This window comes from Canis aureus, chromosome 16 (assembly GCF_053574225.1).
Source record: "Canis aureus isolate CA01 chromosome 16, VMU_Caureus_v.1.0, whole genome shotgun sequence".
Taxonomy (NCBI): domain Eukaryota; kingdom Metazoa; phylum Chordata; class Mammalia; order Carnivora; family Canidae; genus Canis; species Canis aureus.
In genome coordinates this window covers 59,420,004-59,439,509 of record NC_135626.1, presented here as the reverse complement: position 1 = coordinate 59,439,509, position 19,506 = coordinate 59,420,004, and the positions used below count along the sequence as shown (strand labels likewise).

The window sequence follows — 19,506 nt, the reverse complement described above, 5'->3', positions numbered from 1 at the left end:
GGTCTGTGGCTGGAAATAATCTCTCCAGGTAGGGCTCAAATTCCGGAACAAAGTATCCTCTCTCCCTCCCTCTCCTCGCTGTGTGGGAAGGACCTAATTAAAAAGAATTCTCACAAAGTGCTCAGAGATCTTTGGCTCCAGGTGCTCAGTGCACACAGGGAACTTTTACTTTTTTCCTAGACTCGTCTCATCGCAGGGAGCACACTGGCTGGGGCAGCGCAGGGCCTTTCTGCCTCCCCGGGGGCCTGGTATCCCTCTGACCCCGGCCAGCACCTGTCTCCCGAGCACTAGGGCATTGCCCGCCCCGTCTCTCTCCCATGGCCTGTTTCTGGAGCAGGCCACCGCCTCTTCCCAAGAGCAAAGGGGGCCGAAAGAAAGGACCCCAGAGAGTTAACTGGGCATCTAAGGAACTGCTTGGGAAGGGAAGGAATTCTATTGTCCTGCAGAATTTTCTTCTCTCGCCCAGAATGTGTTTTTGCTTTCTGGAGCGGCCACACCGCCAGAAGCTCCTTAGTCAAAAGCCAAAAAAAAGCAGGGGCCGGAGGTTTCTAAAAGGGAAGTATAGGGAGCAGCCTCCCCCACACACGCTGGGCAGCCTGCATAGGGACCAGGGACCAGGGTCCAAGGCGACACTTCCCCCCAGCATTCCTTCCGACTATGCAAACTGAGGCTAAGAATAGGGCCGTGGCTCCCAGGAGAGCTACATGAAACCACAGACTCCCTCCAGCTCCAAGCGAGGCGAGGAAGTGGTCAGAGGAGGAGGAACACATCCCTTTGCTGCTCCGTCTCCTTCCTTGCAGACAGGCCCCAGTTTACATAATGGATGTCCCTGAACGCTGAGCGCAAAGCCAGCTTTTCTCATCTAAGCTATGCTTTCAAGGTGGCAGGAAGGTGGCTCCGGGCCCTGTGCACGTCACAATCACCGAGACCCCTGACAGCTCCTGATGCCCAGGTCCTGCCTTGTCACTCAGGGCTGCGGCCTGGGCGTCAGGATGCAGGTGTCCAGGCTCTCAGGTGACTCTCATGCCCCTGGGGCTCTCAAGATTCTTTTTTTTTTTAAAGACTTTATTTATTTATTTATTTATTTATTTATTTATTTATTTATTTATTTATTTATTCATGAGAGCCACAGAGAGAGAGGCAGAGGGAGAAGCAGGCTCCATGCAGGGAGCTCCATGCAGGACTCGATCCTGGGGCCCCGGGATCACGACCTGAGCCCAAGGCAGATGCTCAACCACTGAGCCCCCCAGGAGCCCTGGCTCTCACGATTCTATCCAGTCCCACAAGCCTTTGAGAACCGACCAGCCAGCCCCGGGGGGCACCTGTACCACCCTAGGTTTCTGCCAGCTTCACTGGACTAAATAAGCTCCAAGCCAGTCCCGGCCTGGTTCTGAGGCCGGGGCAGCAGGGTGTTGCCCATTCTGTGGGGGCCGTGGGCTCCAGGAAGCCCGTCCCCTGTCCACCTACCTGTTCTCCAGCCACCATGTGACAAGATCTCCCTTTTCTCCGTACTTGGTGGGGAGAGAACAGTGGACCCGTCCTCCCCTTGCGAGAACCCGTGGCCCCCAGGACTTGAGGACACGCTCATGCTTCCTCCCAGGACCAAATCCTGCCTTGTTACCCTTCCTTCCAGAGCTTCAGAAGGCAGCCTGTGCCTCGTTTCTGACCTCACTCCCCGAGGTCCTCCACCCCACCTGGGCCTCCTTTAAACGTCTCCTCCACAGCCCTCTGGGCCCGGTGTGGACCAGGCCGGAGCCGGGAGAGGTGCCCCGGCCACCAGGTCGGTGCTGTACTGTTTGTGGGCCAATGTCCAGGCTCGGTGACACTTGCAAGAAACAGATCCCCACCCCGGGGGCTCAGAGCGGCATGGAGCGGGAGGCGAGGGGTGGCCTGGGAGGAGATGTCTCTCCTGGACTCTAAGGGGGGCTGAAGGCAGGGGCCGGCGCAGCTCGGGGCCCCCAGCAAGGTCCCCGACCTTGCCGGGCGATCAGGGGTGCAGACCCGGATCCCACGGCACAGGAGATTCAAACACCTCCTTGGAAAACAAAACAAAACAAAACAAAACAAAACAAAACAAAACAAAACAAAACCACCTCCTTGGAATCCAAGGAAGGAGAAGGGAAAAAGGAGAGAGGAGAGGAGAGGAGAGGAGAGGAGAGGAGAGGAGACGGACCTTTTTTTTTTTTTTTAAAGCATAAATTAATCATTTGCCTCTCATCTTGGGATGTGTGGCTGGAACGTGTAGCAGGGAGAAACGACCACTGCTCACAAGAGTCCGTTAAGTGCCACCCCTGCTAGGTGGGCTCGTCCTCCCTCTTTCTAATCCATGTGCTTCATGTGTTATACAGCGTTTCAAGGATCCAGAAAATTATAGAAAATAACGTAATGACATAATGAATACCCTGTGTTCCTCCTTCCCAGCCTCGTTAAGTCTTAACATTTTGCCATATTTGGTTCAAATTTTTTCTTTCCTCCCCCCAAGGGATAGCACATCACAAATCCGGGCGGAGCCGGGGGTGTGTCTGTCTTGTCCATTGTCCTCACAGTCGCCACCCTGGGCAGCCCCAGCCCTGGGCAGCCCCAGCCCCGGCCTGTGCTCTTCCCTTCCTGGGGTCATCCTCTGGGGTCATCCTCTGGGGTCATCCTCTGGGGTCGTCCTCTAGGATCGTCCTCTGGGGTCATCGTCTGGGGTCGTCCTCTGGGGTCGTCCTCTGGGGTCATCGTCTGGGGTCGTCCTCTGGGGTTGTCCTCTGGGGTCGTCCTCTGGGGTCATCCTCTGGGGTCGTCCTCTGGGGTCATCCTCTGGGGTCGTCCTCTGGGGTCGTCCTCTGGGGTCGTCCTCTGGGGTCGTCCTCTGGGGTCATCCTCTAGGGTTGTCCTCTGGGGTCATCCTCTGGGGTCATCCTCTGGGGTCGTCCTCTGGGGTCATCCTCTGGAGTCGTCCTCTGGGGTCATCCTCTGGAGTCGTCCTCTGGGGTCATCCTCTGGAGTCGTCCTCTGGAGTCATCCTCTGGGGCCGCCAGCACCACGCTACCCCTTCCTGTGCCTTCAGCTGCTCCCTTTTCCGGCTCCTTCGGGAGAGCATTTAAACAGGCCTACGCTCTCCCGCCTTGGAAGGTAAACAAGCGCGCCTGCTATGGGGTGAGCTGTGTTCCCCCGAAACGTGGAAGTCCAAACCCCAGGACCCGGGAATGTGACCTTATTGGAAATAAGTCTTTGCAGAGGAGGAGGCTAAGATGAGGTCGTTACGTTGGGCCCGCACCCAGGAGGGGGTGTCTCTGTCAGAGCGGCTGGCGCCCAGGCACACGCGGGGAAGGCGGCCTCAAGGCACAGGAGAGGGAGGCCACCGAGGAGCTGAGGCCCACCGCGGCACCAAGGCTAGGAGAGCGAGCGGGCTCGGGCAGGTTCTCCTCACGGCCTCCCCTCCGGCCTCCCCTCCGGAGCGGCCAGCCAGGGGCGGAGCGAGGCAGGAGGCAGACGTCCGGCCTCCACAACCCTGACACAATAACCGACTTTGTGGTACTTGGTTTGGGCAGCCCGGGAAGCTCACACACCTCCCTGTGTTTCCGCTGTTGCCTGCCCCTGCTCCCCTCACAGCGGGCTCCCCTCATGGCCTCTGCTCCCCTCACAGCGGGCTCCCCTCACAGCCACACTCCCCGCAGAGGCCAAGGCTTCTCCTCACACTTGCTGCTACCTCAGCAGCCTCCCCCTCGGCCTACAGCCCACCTATCTCTGTCGTGTGTCCCCACAGCTCTACCAAACTGAGTCTTTCTAGGGTCAACAACGATTTTCACGTGGCCAGCCTTGTTGGGCAATTTTCAGTCTCCTTCTGGTGAGCATCTGCCATCACTGGCCACACCCTCCTTCTAGAGGCATCTTCTCCATGGGTGCCCATGGCTCCAAGCCCTCCTGGCCACTCCCGTCTCCTCTGCCAGAACCTCTTTCCCCAACAGGCCTTTCGCTGTTGCCATTCAGTAAGGCTTTGCTCCCAGGCCTCCCGTAGCTTGGCAGCTTAATCACACTTGCGTTCAGTGACACCACCCGCCGATGCACCATCGCCCTGCCGAGCCGCGGCCCCTCACACAGGAGCCTCCACACGGGCGCCTCTGCTTCGGCGGGTCTGAACCCAAATTCCAGGCCTTCCCTGTGTGTTCTCTTCTTCTCCCCTCAGAGAATCGCGGCCAGTCACGGGGGGCTGTGCTGGGCCGGCTAGTTCGGCCCGGTTCAGGCCAGTCAGAGCCAGTCAGAGCCGGTCAGAGCCGGTAGCGCCCTGAGGCCTGCCCCACCTGGCTCCCAGAGGCCTGGGCTGCTCGCAGGGACGGGGCTGTGGGGACGTGGGCCCTGCCTCCCTCATTCTCGGGGGACCCTCCCCAGCATTTCCCTCAGACAACAACAATGCTGATCAAACAAAAAAGCCAGAAGATTGATTTCCACCAAGTCCCCGTGCTTGACGGCCAAGCGTTGCCCCTCCTCGTCCTCCTATTTAAACATTCTCCTCTCAAGCTTTCATCATTTGCCAGTTAAGTCAACTAATTTTCGACTAAACCCAATTTCACTCATGGATGGAGGAAGAGCTCGGTAATTTTTCCTCATGCCATGTACTATTAATGATGCTTGAAATTATGCAAATAAAATTAATGAGCACGGCCGATTCTGGCCAGGGAGGAAGGGAAAGGCTTAATTCAAAATGTCCCTGGTTGGGGCACTGGGGTGGCTCAGTCGGTGAAGCTCTGCCTTCGGCTCAGGTCATGATCCCAGAGTCCTGGGATCAAGCCCCGCGTCCGGCTCCCTGCTCGGGGCGGGGGAGTCTGCTTTTCCCTCTGCCCCTGCCCGCCGCTCCCCCTGCTTGTGCTCTTTCTGTCAAATCAATCAACTTTTAAAAAATAATAATAAATAAATAAATACATAAATAAATACATAAATAAAATACCCAAGGAGGACTGGGCATTCAGGAGGACGGAGGCAGGTGCAGGTGCAGCCCATGGAGGCTCTGGCCCCGCTTCCCCTCCCCGGGAGCGCAGTAGCGCGATGGTGCTGTGAGGCCCCCTCCAGGCCCTTGCCCAGCACCCCTCGCCCCGGGAAACATCCTGCAGCCACAAAACTAGATGTGGGCTCTACGCATTACCCCAAACATCACTCCAGTGAGCTGGTTAATTAAAACACCAAAACACGAGGAGCAGAGAAAAGCGGCTCATCCGTCCAGCCTTGTTGCTTAGTCAGTGGTGAAGACATCTGCCGTGAACATCTGTGACAAACCGCATCCAAGCGGCAGCATCTCTGTCCCGTTCCCTTCCCCACGCGGGTCATTTAGCCAGACCAGGAAGGCGCTCTGTCACAGAAGCCACGCCGCGACTCCCAATTGGGATCGCCTTCACATCTCATTGACCTACTTCCCAGGTAACCAGGTGCTGCCCACAAGGAATGGCTCCCTAAGGCTGGGAGGTGAGGTGACCCGGATGATTCTCCTCCTCCCTGCAGAGCCCACAGCCACGCCACGAGTGTGTCCAATGGGATTTCTGCCCGTGACTCCTTTCCAGGCTCAGTCGGTCACCATCTTGTTATGGGTTGCACCACGTCCCCCCTAGAATTCATGTTGGAGTCCTAAGCCCTAGTATCTCAGAATGTGGCTTTATCTGGAGATGGGGCCGTTAAAGAGGTCATCAAATTGAAATAAGGCCATTAGGATGTGTCCTAATCCACTGTGACTGGCGCTCTTAGAAGAGGGGGGAACGCTGGACACAGACACATACACAGAGAGAAGGCCACGTGAAGGCGAGGACAGAGAGTGGGATGATGCTTCACAAGCCAATGAACATCACGGGTCACCAGCAAACCACCAGAAGCCAGGGGACAGTCTGACAGATTCTCCCTCACAGCCCCAGAAGGAACAACCCTACTGACACCTCAATCTTGGCATTTTGGCCTCCAGGTTGTGAGACAACCCATGTCTGTTGTTTACGCACCCAGTGTGTGGCGCTTTGTTCCAGCTGCCCCAGCCAACTGACACACATCTGGATTGAAATCTCTGTTGGAAGGGAAGGCCCACATTTAGGTCGCATTGGGGTGGTCCTGGCAGAATGAGCTCGAGGAGCTCACGGCCCTGATCTCCATCTGTCACAGGGGCAAAGTACATCCAAGAGAGGGCATGAAACGAGGGACATTCTGGGTCAGCAGGTTCCCACCTGATGCCGTGGGTGAGGCATGAGAGGCCCCGCCATCGGGGCCACTTCCAAGGGGTGCCTCCTCAGCCCACCCCTGCAACCGAGGGTATCACGGGGGGCTTTCAGGTATGCATATGTGAGCCTGGGAGGAATCTGCACACGCTTTTGACTAGTCTTCTAGGGACCTGAGCCTGAACCTCAGGCCCTCACCCTGCCCTCGGGACCTGCACTGGAGACAGAGGACAGCTCTTGTGAACAAGCCATGAAGGTCAATGTCCCAACCCCACAGCAGCCCAGATCCTGGCGGTGGGGAACTTCAGGGGAGGCTCAGAAAAGCCACAGCCCCACCTTTTCCACTTGTCAACCTTCACTGCTCATTAGATCACCTTGGGAGCTTCGAGAACTTGATACTTGGAGCCACTCATCTCCCCCAGACCAATTAAATAGACACACCAAGAATAGGCCCAAATGTTGGTACATTTTCTAAGGCTGCTCTGCAGCCAGAGGGGTGGGGGGTGGGAGGGTAAGAATCCCCACCTGAAATGTATTCCAACCACAGCTGATGCTCTTAATTTTGTAGACATAACTGTATTACGTCTCCCGGGGAAGGTGGTTTTCTTTTTTCTGTTTTTATCCTTTTAGTTGTTTCAAAATTGTTTCTGATAACAGATTTAGAAAGCCCCTTCATGAGGCTATTCCCTGGGGTGTCTGGGCTGTTTACAACAGCTCTGCCCTGTCTGAGCAAGAGCATTCACTTGCACCTACACCCCACTGGGGACCAAGGACAGAGCTGTCTGAGCACAGTCCTGGGCCTGCCCATTTAACAAACTGCAAATCAGAGATGAGATAACCTCTCCCCGGAGCCCCTGCTTCTGGGAATTTCAGACCCACATGAGTCTGGCATGAAGTGACATGTTGGCCGGAGGATATGGAGTCTCTGCGGGGTGTGTGAATGTGTGTGTGTGCACGCACCTGTGCATGCATGTGTAGTGTGCTGCATGTTGTGCACAGGGGTGTGTGCGTGCACATGTGCAAGGGTGTGTTCGCCTGTGTGTGGTGGTATGAACCTATGCATAGAAATGTGCATGTGTGTATACGTGCATGAGCTGTGCACACAGGCATGGGCGTGCATATGTGGTTGTACGCTGGGGCATACACGCATGCACATGTGTGAATACATGTGGGTCCGTGTATGTAGTGAAATAAAAGGCAGCAGGAGGTATTTGAGATCTTGATACTTTACACTAGGGCCTCACTTTCAAGACCTCCTCAGTGCAGTGACCTCCCCCTTCACTGCTCTGGCCCTGTTATGAGCAATGGCAGCCTCAGCAAACATAGGCTCAGTGCCAGGCCCAAGAAGTGGCCAGAGGAGGAAGTGCTCTGGGCAGGTAAGGACTCAGGATAAAGACTGAGGGGAGATACCCCAGCATGGGTTGAGAAGCAGAGCAACTGAGTTAAACTCCCATCTCTTAAGGAGACTTGTCAAATACTTGCTCTCTCATGAAAGGATGATTCTCTCAGCGTGGTTGTTGGGCCGTCACAAATGCATGGGAGAGGCCTTCCCTCAGGGAGCAGTAAAGGAAAGAAGTTCTCATGTCTCTGGCCCCAGAAGATGCACAGCCAGGAGGGAGGAATCAAGCTGAACACCGTTTGATAAACATGAATTCATCTAATCTTTGAGGCAGGTCAAGGTGTCAGCAATGCTGATAGGATGCTCCACACTCACGGGGGACTTTGTGTGTGTGGCAGAGCCTGGGATGACGAGTCCAGACAGACTTCATGTCCAGGAGTCTTCCCACTGCATCTTGGGGTCTCTGGTAACGTAGGGGACAAGAGCCCCTAGACCCTTGCTTGCTGCTCTGCCCTAGGCAGGTCTGGCTCACGACTACCCACAGCCCTTGACTGTGTCATCCACAAACTGCCCAAGACTTCTTTGACTTCCAAGACACTGGGTCCTTTTTCTCCTTCCTCCTCCTTACCACCACCATCATCCCCCCATTTGACTTTCCTGTAGGAAGTTTCAAGGCCAGGCAAAGATGGTTCTTTTCATCATTTGCAAACATTAGCAGCATTCTGCTCCACAGTGTTGATGCATCTATGTCTTCTGTTCAGAAGGAGCTGGGGGTGAGCAGCAATGTGTGCTGGCGGGTGGCGAGTGGGCACACACAGCCCTGAAGTGGCCTGCACAATGTGAACAGCTTGGTCTGACGATAAAATGCCACCAGGGTGAGAGCCACAGTGAGGGACATGCTGGTTCCCTTTCCCAGCGCTGAGAAGCTCATCTACGGGTTTAGCACCAGCACTCGGGGACAGCTCCCCACCCAGGTCCTTCCCACTGGGGGGACATTCAGCCAGATTTGGGAGGGGGTGTTTCTCTTCCCAGGTGGTACCTCTTCCCCCAGAACCCACTGCCTGCAATCTGGGATTGTGCTTCCCAATACTGCCACAATCGTGCAGCCCATCATTACTCCCTGTCACCTTCTCCTTCTCTATATACTGTTCCTCTCTGAAGACACTTTTCAACTTTCCTAGGCCTACTGGAAAAGTTCATCAGCCTATAAGAATGACTCCAGTGGTGTGAATTGCAAGCCATGGGCATAAAAACCTTCAAACCAGTAGGTTATTTAGTGGTCTCCCCCTACTCAATACAGCTGGTCCTAGTACTGCCCTCCGATCAAGGTCATGAGAAGCACTCCTTGATTTACTGGCAGGCTCCAGGTTGCAGGGGAAAACTGCAGGGGCTGAGTAGCTGTCCAAGACCACGCTGACCTAAGACTGTCAATGGCTTTGTCCCCATCAGCATCATCCTCTCTCCAACACTCCTGTGCTATGGAGCACCAGCATTCATGGCCAGGACAAAATGCTGATCAGAGAGAGACATCTAGAAGCAACAGACCATCAAGATGATGGGTGGGCTCTGGACAAGAATGACATTTTAGCTTGAAAACCACCCTCAGGGAATCTCTGGGTGGCTCAGCAGTTTGGCGCCTGCCTTCGGCTCAGGGTGTGATCCTGGAGTCCCAGGATCGAGTCCCACATCAGGCTCTCTGCATGGAGCCTGCTTCTCCCTCTGCCTTTGTCTCTGCCTCTCTCTCTCTCTCTCTCTTTCTGTGTGTGTGTGTGTGTGTGTGTGTGTGTGTCTTTCATGAATAAATAAATAAAATCTTAAAAAAAAGAGAAAAAGAAAAAAAAAGAAAACCACCCTCAGAGTAAGTTAATAGGCTGGTGAAGAAAAGTCGATTTGTAGGCAACAACTCTGGGGCCTTTCTTAGTCATGTCTTATGAGAAAGAGGAATAGAAATCCACAAAGCACAAACCCCTAACCATAAAGAAAAAGAAAAAGATCACTGGCTTTAATTACATTAAATTAAGGCTTCTGTTCCTTGGGCTCCACCAGGGAGTGGGGTGGAGAAAGAAATGACAAAGACAAGCCACAAATTAGCAGAATATTTTTAAAAAGATATAAATTGCATGGGCTTTATATCCATCATATATAAAGAACATCTACAACTCAATAAAGAAAACATACACGAAAAAAAAAAAAAAAAAAAAGAAAACATACACGACCAAGCAGAAAGATGGGCAGATGACATGAGTGGGCATTTCATCAAGAGGAGAGAAGGATAAGTAAATGACAGAATGCTCAGCTTCAATAGTTGTCCAGGAAATGCAAGTTAAGAACCTAACAAGGTATCATGACACCACCCGACACCCTCAATTAGGAAATCTAATACCCCTACATATGGGTGACAACCTGGCCACTGGGAATCTCCAATGAGCGGGGCTAAATTGGGCCATCACTCAGGAAAACAACTGGCATTACCTTACAAAGCTGAATTTTCACACAACATCAGTTCCGGCAATTGTACACTTTATACTGAAGAGAAACTCAGTCTACACCCAGGAGAAACTGTGACACAGGTACCCCATGTACAAGAACATCTACCATAGCATCACTCAAAACAACTTACAAAAGCAGGGAGAACATGCCCACAGTGTAAACACTGGAAAATAATTATGGACCATCCATATAATGAAATCTCATACAGCAGTGAAATTGAACAAAAGAGGGCCCCATGGAACAACATGGATGAATCTTTGAAACATAATAGTGGGTGAAGAAAGCAAGTCTCAAGCATTACATACAGTAGATGCCATTGACACAAGGCCCAAAGCAAATAAAACTAAACCATATACTATTTATGAATAAACCTGAGTATGAAAACAAAAGAAAAAAAATCTGATGTAAAAACAAAGAAATAATAAACACAAAATCCAAGTTGCAAGTTTCCTCTAGGGGGAAGCAGAGGGATTCATGAGAGAAGGGGCACCAGGTGGACACAAGAGTCCTGGGAATATTTTTTCTTTAGATTGGATCACAGAATCATGGGAGAACCCCATCCTAACACTTCGTAATAACATCTGTTACAGACATTTTTGTGTGTATCAAATATCATAGAAGAAATGATAAATAAATGAAGGAAAACGGTCTATATTTCTATATCCCAAAAATGCAGCAGTTAAACCTAATCAGACTTGCATGCAGGCATGCACACACACCCACACACACGCACACACACACACACAATCCCACACCCTCTCGTCACCATTTCCCACCTGCAAGAACATCAGGGGGACTCTGGAAAGGGAAGCGTCGGGGAAGGGACAGGCATCATAGGCCCACCTCACCACCGTGCAGGTCTTACCAGCCCCCAGAATAGGCCCAGGAAGGAGCCAGTTCCAGAAGAAAACCCCCAAGGCTCCACCAGGATGGCAGGCATATAAGACACCATCTACATGACACGGCTCAATTCCCCACACCAATATTTGTCAGCCACTGAGTGCAAATGCTGGGACACCTGTTGGCCCAAGATGGAGACACGGACCTTTGAACAGCACCATGCAAATATGCCTCCTTGGTGCATCCCAAACATGACCAGGTACCAATGTGGAGGAGGAGGAGGAAATTAGGAATGTCACTATCCACTGTATACCACAGGAAGCCTCCCAGGGCCCTGCAGGTGGAGCAGGGGCTCCTGGGAGACAGCTTCCCCTTCCTCCCCTCCCCTCCCCCGGCACTCACCTCTGCAGCTCCTTCAGGGACACTGTGATCCGCAGGCCATGGCCCAGGACATAGAGAGTGGCCAAGATGTCTGCCCACTGCACCATCTCCCCCAGAGGCCCGCCCTTTAGCACCCTTGGGCTGAAGACGTCACCAGACTCCTCCGTCAGGAAGCCGATGTGAACGAGGATCTGGGGAGGACACAGGGTCAGCGTGGAGGAGCAGTAGCACTTGCCCTGCCACCCCCAGGGAGACCCGGCCAGCAGCGGTCGCTGTCTCCAGGCTGGGCCTGGGCAGGCGCTTTCTGGCATCAGCAGGGGGACCAAGAGGCAGAGTGACCACACTGGGCACTGGGGATCAAAGTGAACAAGATGGTCACGTCCCGCCTTCAAGGCGCTTACGTTCCAGATGGAAGAGGTAGACAACAGTAAACACAGACAAGAGATATATTCATGAAATGAGAGGGACTCTGAAAGAAATAAACAGGTGATGTGAAAGTCAGGTAAATATTTATTGGATGGATGGATGGATGGATGGATGGATGGATGGATGATGGATGGGTGGGTGGACAGATGGATGGATGTGAATGGAGAGATGGGTGGATGGATAGATGCGTAGATGGATAGATGGGTGGATGGATGGGTGGGTGAATAGATGGGTAGATGGACAGATGGGTAGATGGATGGGTAGGTGGACAGATGGATGGATGAACCTACAACCTCCCGCAAACAGGCTACATTATTCCCAATATTCCAGGCAAATGGCATGATTTTTCTGCCTGAATAGAACAAGACATCTACAGAACACAGAGCCCCTAAGTGGTGGAGCGGAGGGTTTGTCATTCTACCCCAAACCTGAAAAGGGCCAAGGGCCACCACATGCATCTATCCTGGACTCTGCCTCCCTTGCCCCAGCTGAAATCCAAATAAATTCCATAAAACCTTTTCAAGGGCGGACCCGGTGCCCACTTGGAGGCCTGGGGCCCTGAGCTCATTTCCTAAGCTCTCTGGGCTCAGCAACCTGAAAGCACAGAGAAGTAGTACCTGCTTCTGGTCCCTCCAGGCGCTTCCCAGCTTCCGTGCCAGCCGCTGGGCAGCCAGCGCCCACTGGGCCGTGAGCCGCTTGGTCCGTTTCTTCATGAAGATTAGAGACTCCTTTCCACTGCCCATCAGCTCCAGGAGGTGGGACAGGTTGCTCCGGAAAACTGCCTGGAGGGGCGCCCAGACATGGGTTCTCCAGCCCTCAGCCCCGCAGCCGCGCCACCATGGTCACCTGCTGCCTGGGGGCAGGGGCCGGCACCCTCCCTGGGAGGCTGGGGCGTACTCTAGCTTCTCCTGCCCTGTATAAGGGCCTGCCAGCCCCCACAGTCGGGGAGCCCTGCTCTCACCCACCAGCACCAACCCCCCAGCCAAGCCTGCCTCAGCCCAGCCCTGGTCATCCTTCTGTCCCGAGCCCTTTTGTGTATGTGTGTGGTGGGGGTAGTTAGCAATGACAGTTCCCAGGGGTCTCAGGTGCTACACGGAGGCCGCGAGGGTGCTGCTCAGAGCTGGCGCTGGGACGGCAGGGAGGCTGGGCCCCCTGAGTGGAGCTGGAGTAACTGGATGCCCTGAACAAATTAACTGCACTCCCTAGACCTCAGAGTCGCCATCTGTTGTGTGGCCGCATAAGGGACCGCTGGGAGGTTTACGTACAAATGAAGTGTCTGGAAGCCTTCCAGGAACGACAGCTATCGTTACTATTATTCTAGTCCGTTTAGGGGGTGCCTCCAGGGCCCCAGCTGGCCCCTCAGGTAGGCCGAGTTCTGCAACATCGCCAGAAGGTGGGACGGCACAGTCAGGCTGGCAGGCTGGGACGTGCCCCCCACCAGGCACAGCTGGTCAGCCTCATTTTACCAGGGGCAAAGGGGTCCTCCTGCTGTCTCTTAAGGATGCCCCGCCTGAGGAGGCCGGATGACCTGTCCACCAGCCCCTCATGGGCCCACCCACTTCCCAGGCCTACCTGGACTTTGGGGAGGGGCTTGGGGGCCGTCTGGGTGGCCGTCTGGTTCCTCCAGGGCAGTGGGGGACAGAACCACTCAACCTCGCTGAGGTAGATGAGGAAGGAGCACTCGGTGCCGTCCACCCCGAAAAAGGCGTAGCAGGGGTCAGAGGTCCAGCGGGCACGCATCCACTGTGGAGAGGGCCAGCCTAGGACCAGGGTGCTGGCACCAACCCCCGCCCCCCGGCAGGCTCTTGGCAGGCACGTCCTTGGGGACCCGGTCCCTCAGGACAGGGCCTCTGGGGCACACATTTAGAGATGCAGCAAGGGCCAGAAACAGAGAAGACAGAGACTGGACCCGGCCCTGTGCCCTGGTCACTGGGAACCTCAGGGAAGGCCGAACAGGACCACCATTCCCCAGGCCCAGAAAGAGGAGGACCCTGGGAAAATAAGGCCAGGTCCCCACACACTCAGGGAAAGCTCCAGGGCAAACAGCGGGAGACGCGGCAGCTCAGGGCCTGGCTGGTCTCCACTGGGAGCAGGTTCCATTGAGGCCAAGGTCAGGAGCAGCCTCCAAGGACAGGAGGGCTGGAGCCAGAGCGGGCCCCGCCCACAGTGATCCCCACATGTCACCGAAGAAGGGGCCTGCTGGGGCCACTGCTCTACCCTCTGAGGGGGTTCAGAACCAGTGAGGAGCTGGCTTCTATGGTGTGGGCTGCATTCCCAGATGGACGGGCTCCATGCAGCCATGGGCCCCTGGAAGGGAGCCCCCAGAGGTGGAGCTATCTCAGTCCAGCTGGTTGCAAGGATGGGGAGGGATGGGGAGACAGGCCCACTCAAGAGATCTAGGCTTTGTCTGAATGTGTTGGGACACAGGCTGCTGGAGGGGTTATTAACCGTTTGTTTGCAGGAAATCTGTTTACTGAAAACCCTGAAACATGATCATCCGAGGTAACTTGGGTTGGTGGGCCAGGCAGACGGCCCAAGCAGAGAGGCGGTCACCCCACTGAGGCTGGCCTCTGCCAGCGGGTACCAGGGTCAGGGGCCGGGGGCCGGGCAGAGAAGTCCTCACTAGCAGAGACATCCCTGCCAGGAGCAGAACCTCAGAGCTAGTCTGGGGCAGGGTCCCCAAAGAGGAGGCTGCCCCTGGGTCACTTCTACCCCCGTCCTCAGCCCCGGGCCTCACCTCCACCTTCCCTGAGCAGTCAGGGAACTTGGGGTCACTGGGCGCCTCGCACTGGTCCCGCCGGCCTTCTGACACTGCAGGGGGAGAGAAGGTCAGCTTGCTGAGGACCTGGGTCTAGCAAGGAGCCCAGTGACGGGTGGGAGAGGCCTGGTCTGCAGGGGGAGGTGTTAGCTCGGGAGCACCTCTCCCTTGAGTCTTCTCACCTGAAAGGCCACCTGCCAGGGGGTCCCCAAGCCTGAGCTCCCTCCCCTCCTCTGCCACTGGCCACCACCCTCCACACGGGCTTTGGAACCAGCGAGGAGCTGGCTTGAATGGCTATGACCAGGGTCTCGCTAGGCAGACCTCAAGCACCTGCCCAAATGTAACCCTCTGGGGGGGCCCCCAGTCTGCTGCTCCCCACATCAAGAAAAATGGAAGGGGCCACCTGGAGATTCCAGGACTTCTCAGAGCAGGTCACGGTGGGGTGAACCCCAAGTCACCCCGCTTAGAGCCTGAGGCAGGAGCCAGGAGAGCGGCTGTGGGGAGCGGGCAGGGCCACCCGCACGCCGGCCTCCCAGGGGCAGAGGGGCCCGGGCCCCCACCCTTGCTGTGCAGGAGCAGGCTGTGGCGCAGGATCTGGTCCACCTTCACGGCGATGTCCGAGACGTTCTGGGCGATGGCCTGGATCCGCTCCATGAGGCCGGCCCCGGGGGCAAACCTAGGGACAGAAGCCGGGGCGGAGTCGGTGGCCTTCGGGAGGCCCTGGTGCACGAGCACGAGCGAGGGCAGCCGCCGGGCAGCGCTCCTGGCACCCGGAGGCCGCCCCAGGATGAACCGAAACGCCGAGCCGGACAGCGCTGGGCGTGGAGGCGGAGGCGTGTGCACGCTCCACCCCGGCTGGGGGGCGGGGGATTCTCGAACCATCCATGGGACACACGCAGCCGCGCAGGCCAGGCATGTTGCACGTTCATGCCCACGTGTGTGCGCCCCCCGCGCACCAAGGGGCAACGACTGCGGCTACAGCAAGCAGAGGGGCTCGTGCCAGAGCCCGGAGGGGACCTGGCCCGGGACCCCCAGGCGATGGGGGCCCTTTCCCGGGCATGGCCCGCGGCCCCGAGTCTGGTTCTCTGTTTCCTCCCGGAGGGGCTACATTGTGCCCAAATAAATTCCACCCAAAGCAGCCTGGGGACTTGCCAACTATTAAGCCTCTAGTAAATTATCGTTGGGCTCCTGGGCATGAATCCCTCCCAGGATCTGAAACACATTTACTGCCACTAACATCACAGCCCTCCACCCTCCAATACTCGCCTTGCCTTTATTTTTGGAGAATTTCTTTCCTGCGGTTGATTACTACTCAACCCTCAGAGAAGTTTACGAGACGCCACCCGCAGGATTTATCTCATTGCAGAGGCCTGCGCGGAGATGGACCCCACTCCGGCCGTGCGGGGGCTTCCTCCACACGTCGCTTGCTCTCCCCGACACGTTAATTCTGTTCCTTCGCACTCGGCCCTCGGGCTCTGCGCACCCTGTTTAAGCTCCATCTACCCCGTTATGAGGACGGGGGCTTTACTGCCCCACAAAATGGGAATTACAGGAAGGAGGTGTCCCCTCGGGTGATCTGTCCACATGTCCCCTCGGGCCACCCTCCTCTCCCGCCACTACTGCCACCTCCTGCAAGGAGAGGACGAGCTGTGGCCCCATCCCCAGAGGGTGTGGGAGACAGGTGGGGACAAGGCAGACATGGGCACAGGGAGGGTGGCAGGAAGGGGCAGACGAGCCCTCGATGCACACACATGTATGTACACACACACACTCAATCCCGTCAACTCTCTCAAAACCAAACTACTGGAAGGTGGCATGCCTCTCTCGGCTCCCTGTGGCCACCGTAACAGCACCACAAATTCACCCTCTCGCAGTTCTGGAGGCCGGAAGTCCAAAATCAACATGTCAGCAGGGTGGGTTCCGTCTGGGGGCCCCGAGGGAGACTCCCCCAACTTCTGGGCGCATCACCCAGCCTCTGCGTGCTATCACTCGGCCTTCTGTGCGTGTCCAGATTCTCCCATGGTGCAGGGACCCGGTCACTGGACTAGCCCCCCCCCCCCCCATCCAGTTGACCCCGTCTTAATCTGATCACATCTGCCAAGGCCTATTTTCAAGTCAGATCACATTCAGAGGCACCGGGCTTCAGGCGTCGACTTATCTTTCTGGAGGACACAACTGGCCTTCTGTTAGATTACAGATAAGAGGGAGGGGCTAAAAGATGATGCTCCTTTTGCTCAGAGTCCCCAGACAGCAGGGGAATAGGAACAGTCCTCCTCGGTCTTCAGGTGGCCGAGGAAGGCCATGGGGAAGAGCGCGGTGGGCATTGCCCTTTACAGTGAACCAGAAAAAGAGCTGAAGATCCGCCTCTTAGGAGCTGTGTGACCCTGGGCGAGTCACTTGGCCTCTCTGTGCCTCATGGTCATTCTCTAAAAACGTAGGCCTGCACGCGGAGGCCGCTGTTGCTGGTGGCGTGGTGTGGCTGATGCCAAGGCCGAAGGGGCTGGGGCCAGGCCGGCGGCTCTTCTCTACCCTCTGAGCCCGAAGGAGCCTTTGTAGACACTTTCCCCCCACTCACTGTCCTCTGTGAAAAGTTCAAACCAGGGGATCCCTGGGTGGCTCAGTGGTTTAGCACCTGCCTTCGGCCCAGGGTGTGATCCTGGAGACCCAGGATCGAGTCCCACGTCGGGCTCCCTGCATGGAGCCTGCTCCTCCCTCTGCTTCTCTCTCTCTCTCTCTCTCTCTCTCTGTGTGTGTGTCTCTCATGAATAAATAAATAAAATCTTTAAAAAAAAGAAAAGTTCAAACCAGGGACATGCTGCTGTTCTGTTTACACACTGCAGTCTGCGGGGGGCCACACGTCTAAGATCATTTCCTTCTCAAGAACCAGGAGGCTTCACCCCTGGCGGGGGGGGTGGGTGGTGGTGGTGACAGGTACCCGCAGAGGATGCCCCCCTTAAGCAGAGAAGGAGCCCGAGGACCTGACGTCTGGGTTGGGCTCCGCAGTCAGTTCCAGGGAGCCTCCTGGAGTTGCCTTCCCTGCTGACCTGCGGGGACAGGACAGACACCCCTCTGCCCGGAAGGGACGTTCAGCCGACACCAGGAGGTGGCCACCGTGTGGGAGGCCAGAAGCTCGTGGCTGCTGGGTCAGGGCTGGTGCTGAGCATGGGTGGCCGAGGAGCTCAGGGGGTGCTCCCGGGCAGGGAAGGGCCAGGTACGCCCGCCCCCACAACCTCTAACCAGAGACCCCAGGGCACAAACAACCCTTGTCAGGGATCGAGCAGGACCCCCGCAGGTCCTGCTGGACTTTAAAAGGGACCCCACCCCACTTTAGGCCTCCCGGAAGGTGCCTCTCCCTCAAGGCTCTGCTCCATCCACCCTTCGGGAGCCAGATCGCTCCTCCGAGCCCCCTAGATGCTGGGCTGTGGTGGCAAGTGGCTGGCTTGCAACCCCCTGGAGGCCTGGGGCTCCTGGCCGGCTCAGTCGGTAGAGCACGTGACTGTTGATCTTGGGGTTGTAGGCTGGAGTCTCACGCTGCGTGTAGAGATTACTTAAAAATAAAATCTTTTTTTTTTTTTTTTTAGATTTTATATATTTGAGAGGGAGTGAGAGACAGTACACAAGCAGGGGCAGAGGGAGAGGAAGAAGCAGGCTCCCTCTGTTGAGTAGCTTGATCCCAGGACCCCAGGATCATGACCTGAGCTAAAGGCAGATGCTTAACTGACTGAGCCACCCAGGTGCCCCCAAAATAAAATCTTTGAAAGAGAAACAAAAAGGAAATAAAAGAATCCCCCAGTCGAGTCCTGCGTCCTCAAGGACAGGAACGTGCTTCTGGATGGAGCCTGGCACTGCCCAGCATGGGCTACATGCCCAGAGCTCCATCCCTGAGCTGGGCTGAGTAGCCTCTCCCGCGCCCCCTCCCCCAGATTCACATCCACCAAGAACCGCAAAATGTGACCTTATTTGGAAATAGGGTCTTTGCAAATGTAATTAGTTGAGATGAGGTCATGCTGAATGAGATGGGGCCTCAGTGCAGTCCCTGGTGTCCTCATGAGAAGGCCACGGGAAGACGTGCTGCAGAAGGCCACCATGGGACGGCGGAGGCAGAGACCGCAAGGACCTGGGTGTGCAAGGAAGGATCCCTGGAGGCTTCAGAAGGAACAAGGCCCCGCTGATGCCTGGATTGCAGACTTCAGCCCCCAGAACTGAGAGAGGAAATAATTTTTATTGTTTTAAGCCATCCGGTTTGTGGTCATTTTTTTTTTTTTTTTTTATGGCAGCCCTAGGAAATTGATGTATCACTGTCTGCAGCACTGAGGGGAAATGGGTTTTAGACCGTCCCAAAAGGACAGTCTGGGTTCTCCTGGGCCCCCGTGTCAGGAACGTCTCTCCAACCCATGCTCCTCTCCCTGAAGCCCAAGTGAGCCTGCAGCTACTTTGACCAGAGATGAGCAGCTGGAGACCACGCGTGACATCTCGAGCCCCGGGTGGGTGACTCCCCATGTTATTCAGAAATTGGGAAGAGTGAGGGCTTCAGAGTCAGAGGTCCTGGACTCACATCCTGACTCCACCAGACAGCTATGTGACCTTGGGCAAGTTACCTAACCTGTCTGAACTCCGGGGCGTAGCTCCTGTAACAGCTGAAGAACCTCAACTACCTCCGAGGATGAGACACAAGGCCGAGGGCCACATGCTCAGCATATAGTAGACACTCAGTAGATGCTCGAGACGCTTTCATGTCCCAGCCACAGCCACCACTCCATCCCCCAAAGGAAGGACCATGTGTCCGACCACAGAACAAGGCACTTCACTTTTTGGAGGATGTTCATACGATAAGCGTTTCCTGGGGAGCATCACCAGTGGGGGCTCTGAAGAGGGCAGGTGGCTTCGGTCTGATTTCCCAAGCTCAGCGTGTTCAAAACAGAATGACTCGGCGTCACTGGTGTTAAACTGGACTTAGCATCCGTGCGGTACTTTCTATTTTCAAATAATCTATGATTAGCCCTCTCTCCCTGGGTGCTCTTTAAAAACTGACAGTGAAAATAGATGCCTCAGGAGACGGCAGACCACAGCAGGGCCGTGGCCGGGGAAGCGTGAAGAAG

At 55.7% G+C, this 19,506-nt stretch overlaps 1 protein-coding gene across 2 annotated transcripts in view; it reads right to left on the bottom strand.

The window, feature by feature from the left end:
* Window positions 1-19,506, bottom strand: part of MGAT5B (alpha-1,6-mannosylglycoprotein 6-beta-N-acetylglucosaminyltransferase B) — a 70,624-nt gene that overhangs the window by 29,166 nt on the left and 21,952 nt on the right. For both annotated transcript variants that reach the window (XM_077854376.1, XM_077854377.1), the window contains exons 4-8: window positions 14,968-15,083; window positions 14,387-14,460; window positions 13,222-13,392; window positions 12,267-12,431; window positions 11,245-11,414 (exon numbers count right to left, since the gene is read on the bottom strand). In XM_077854376.1, the coding sequence (XP_077710502.1) occupies window positions 11,245-11,414; window positions 12,267-12,431; window positions 13,222-13,392; window positions 14,387-14,460; window positions 14,968-15,083 (696 nt within the window). The remainder of the gene's footprint in view (window positions 1-11,244; window positions 11,415-12,266; window positions 12,432-13,221; window positions 13,393-14,386; window positions 14,461-14,967; window positions 15,084-19,506) is intronic.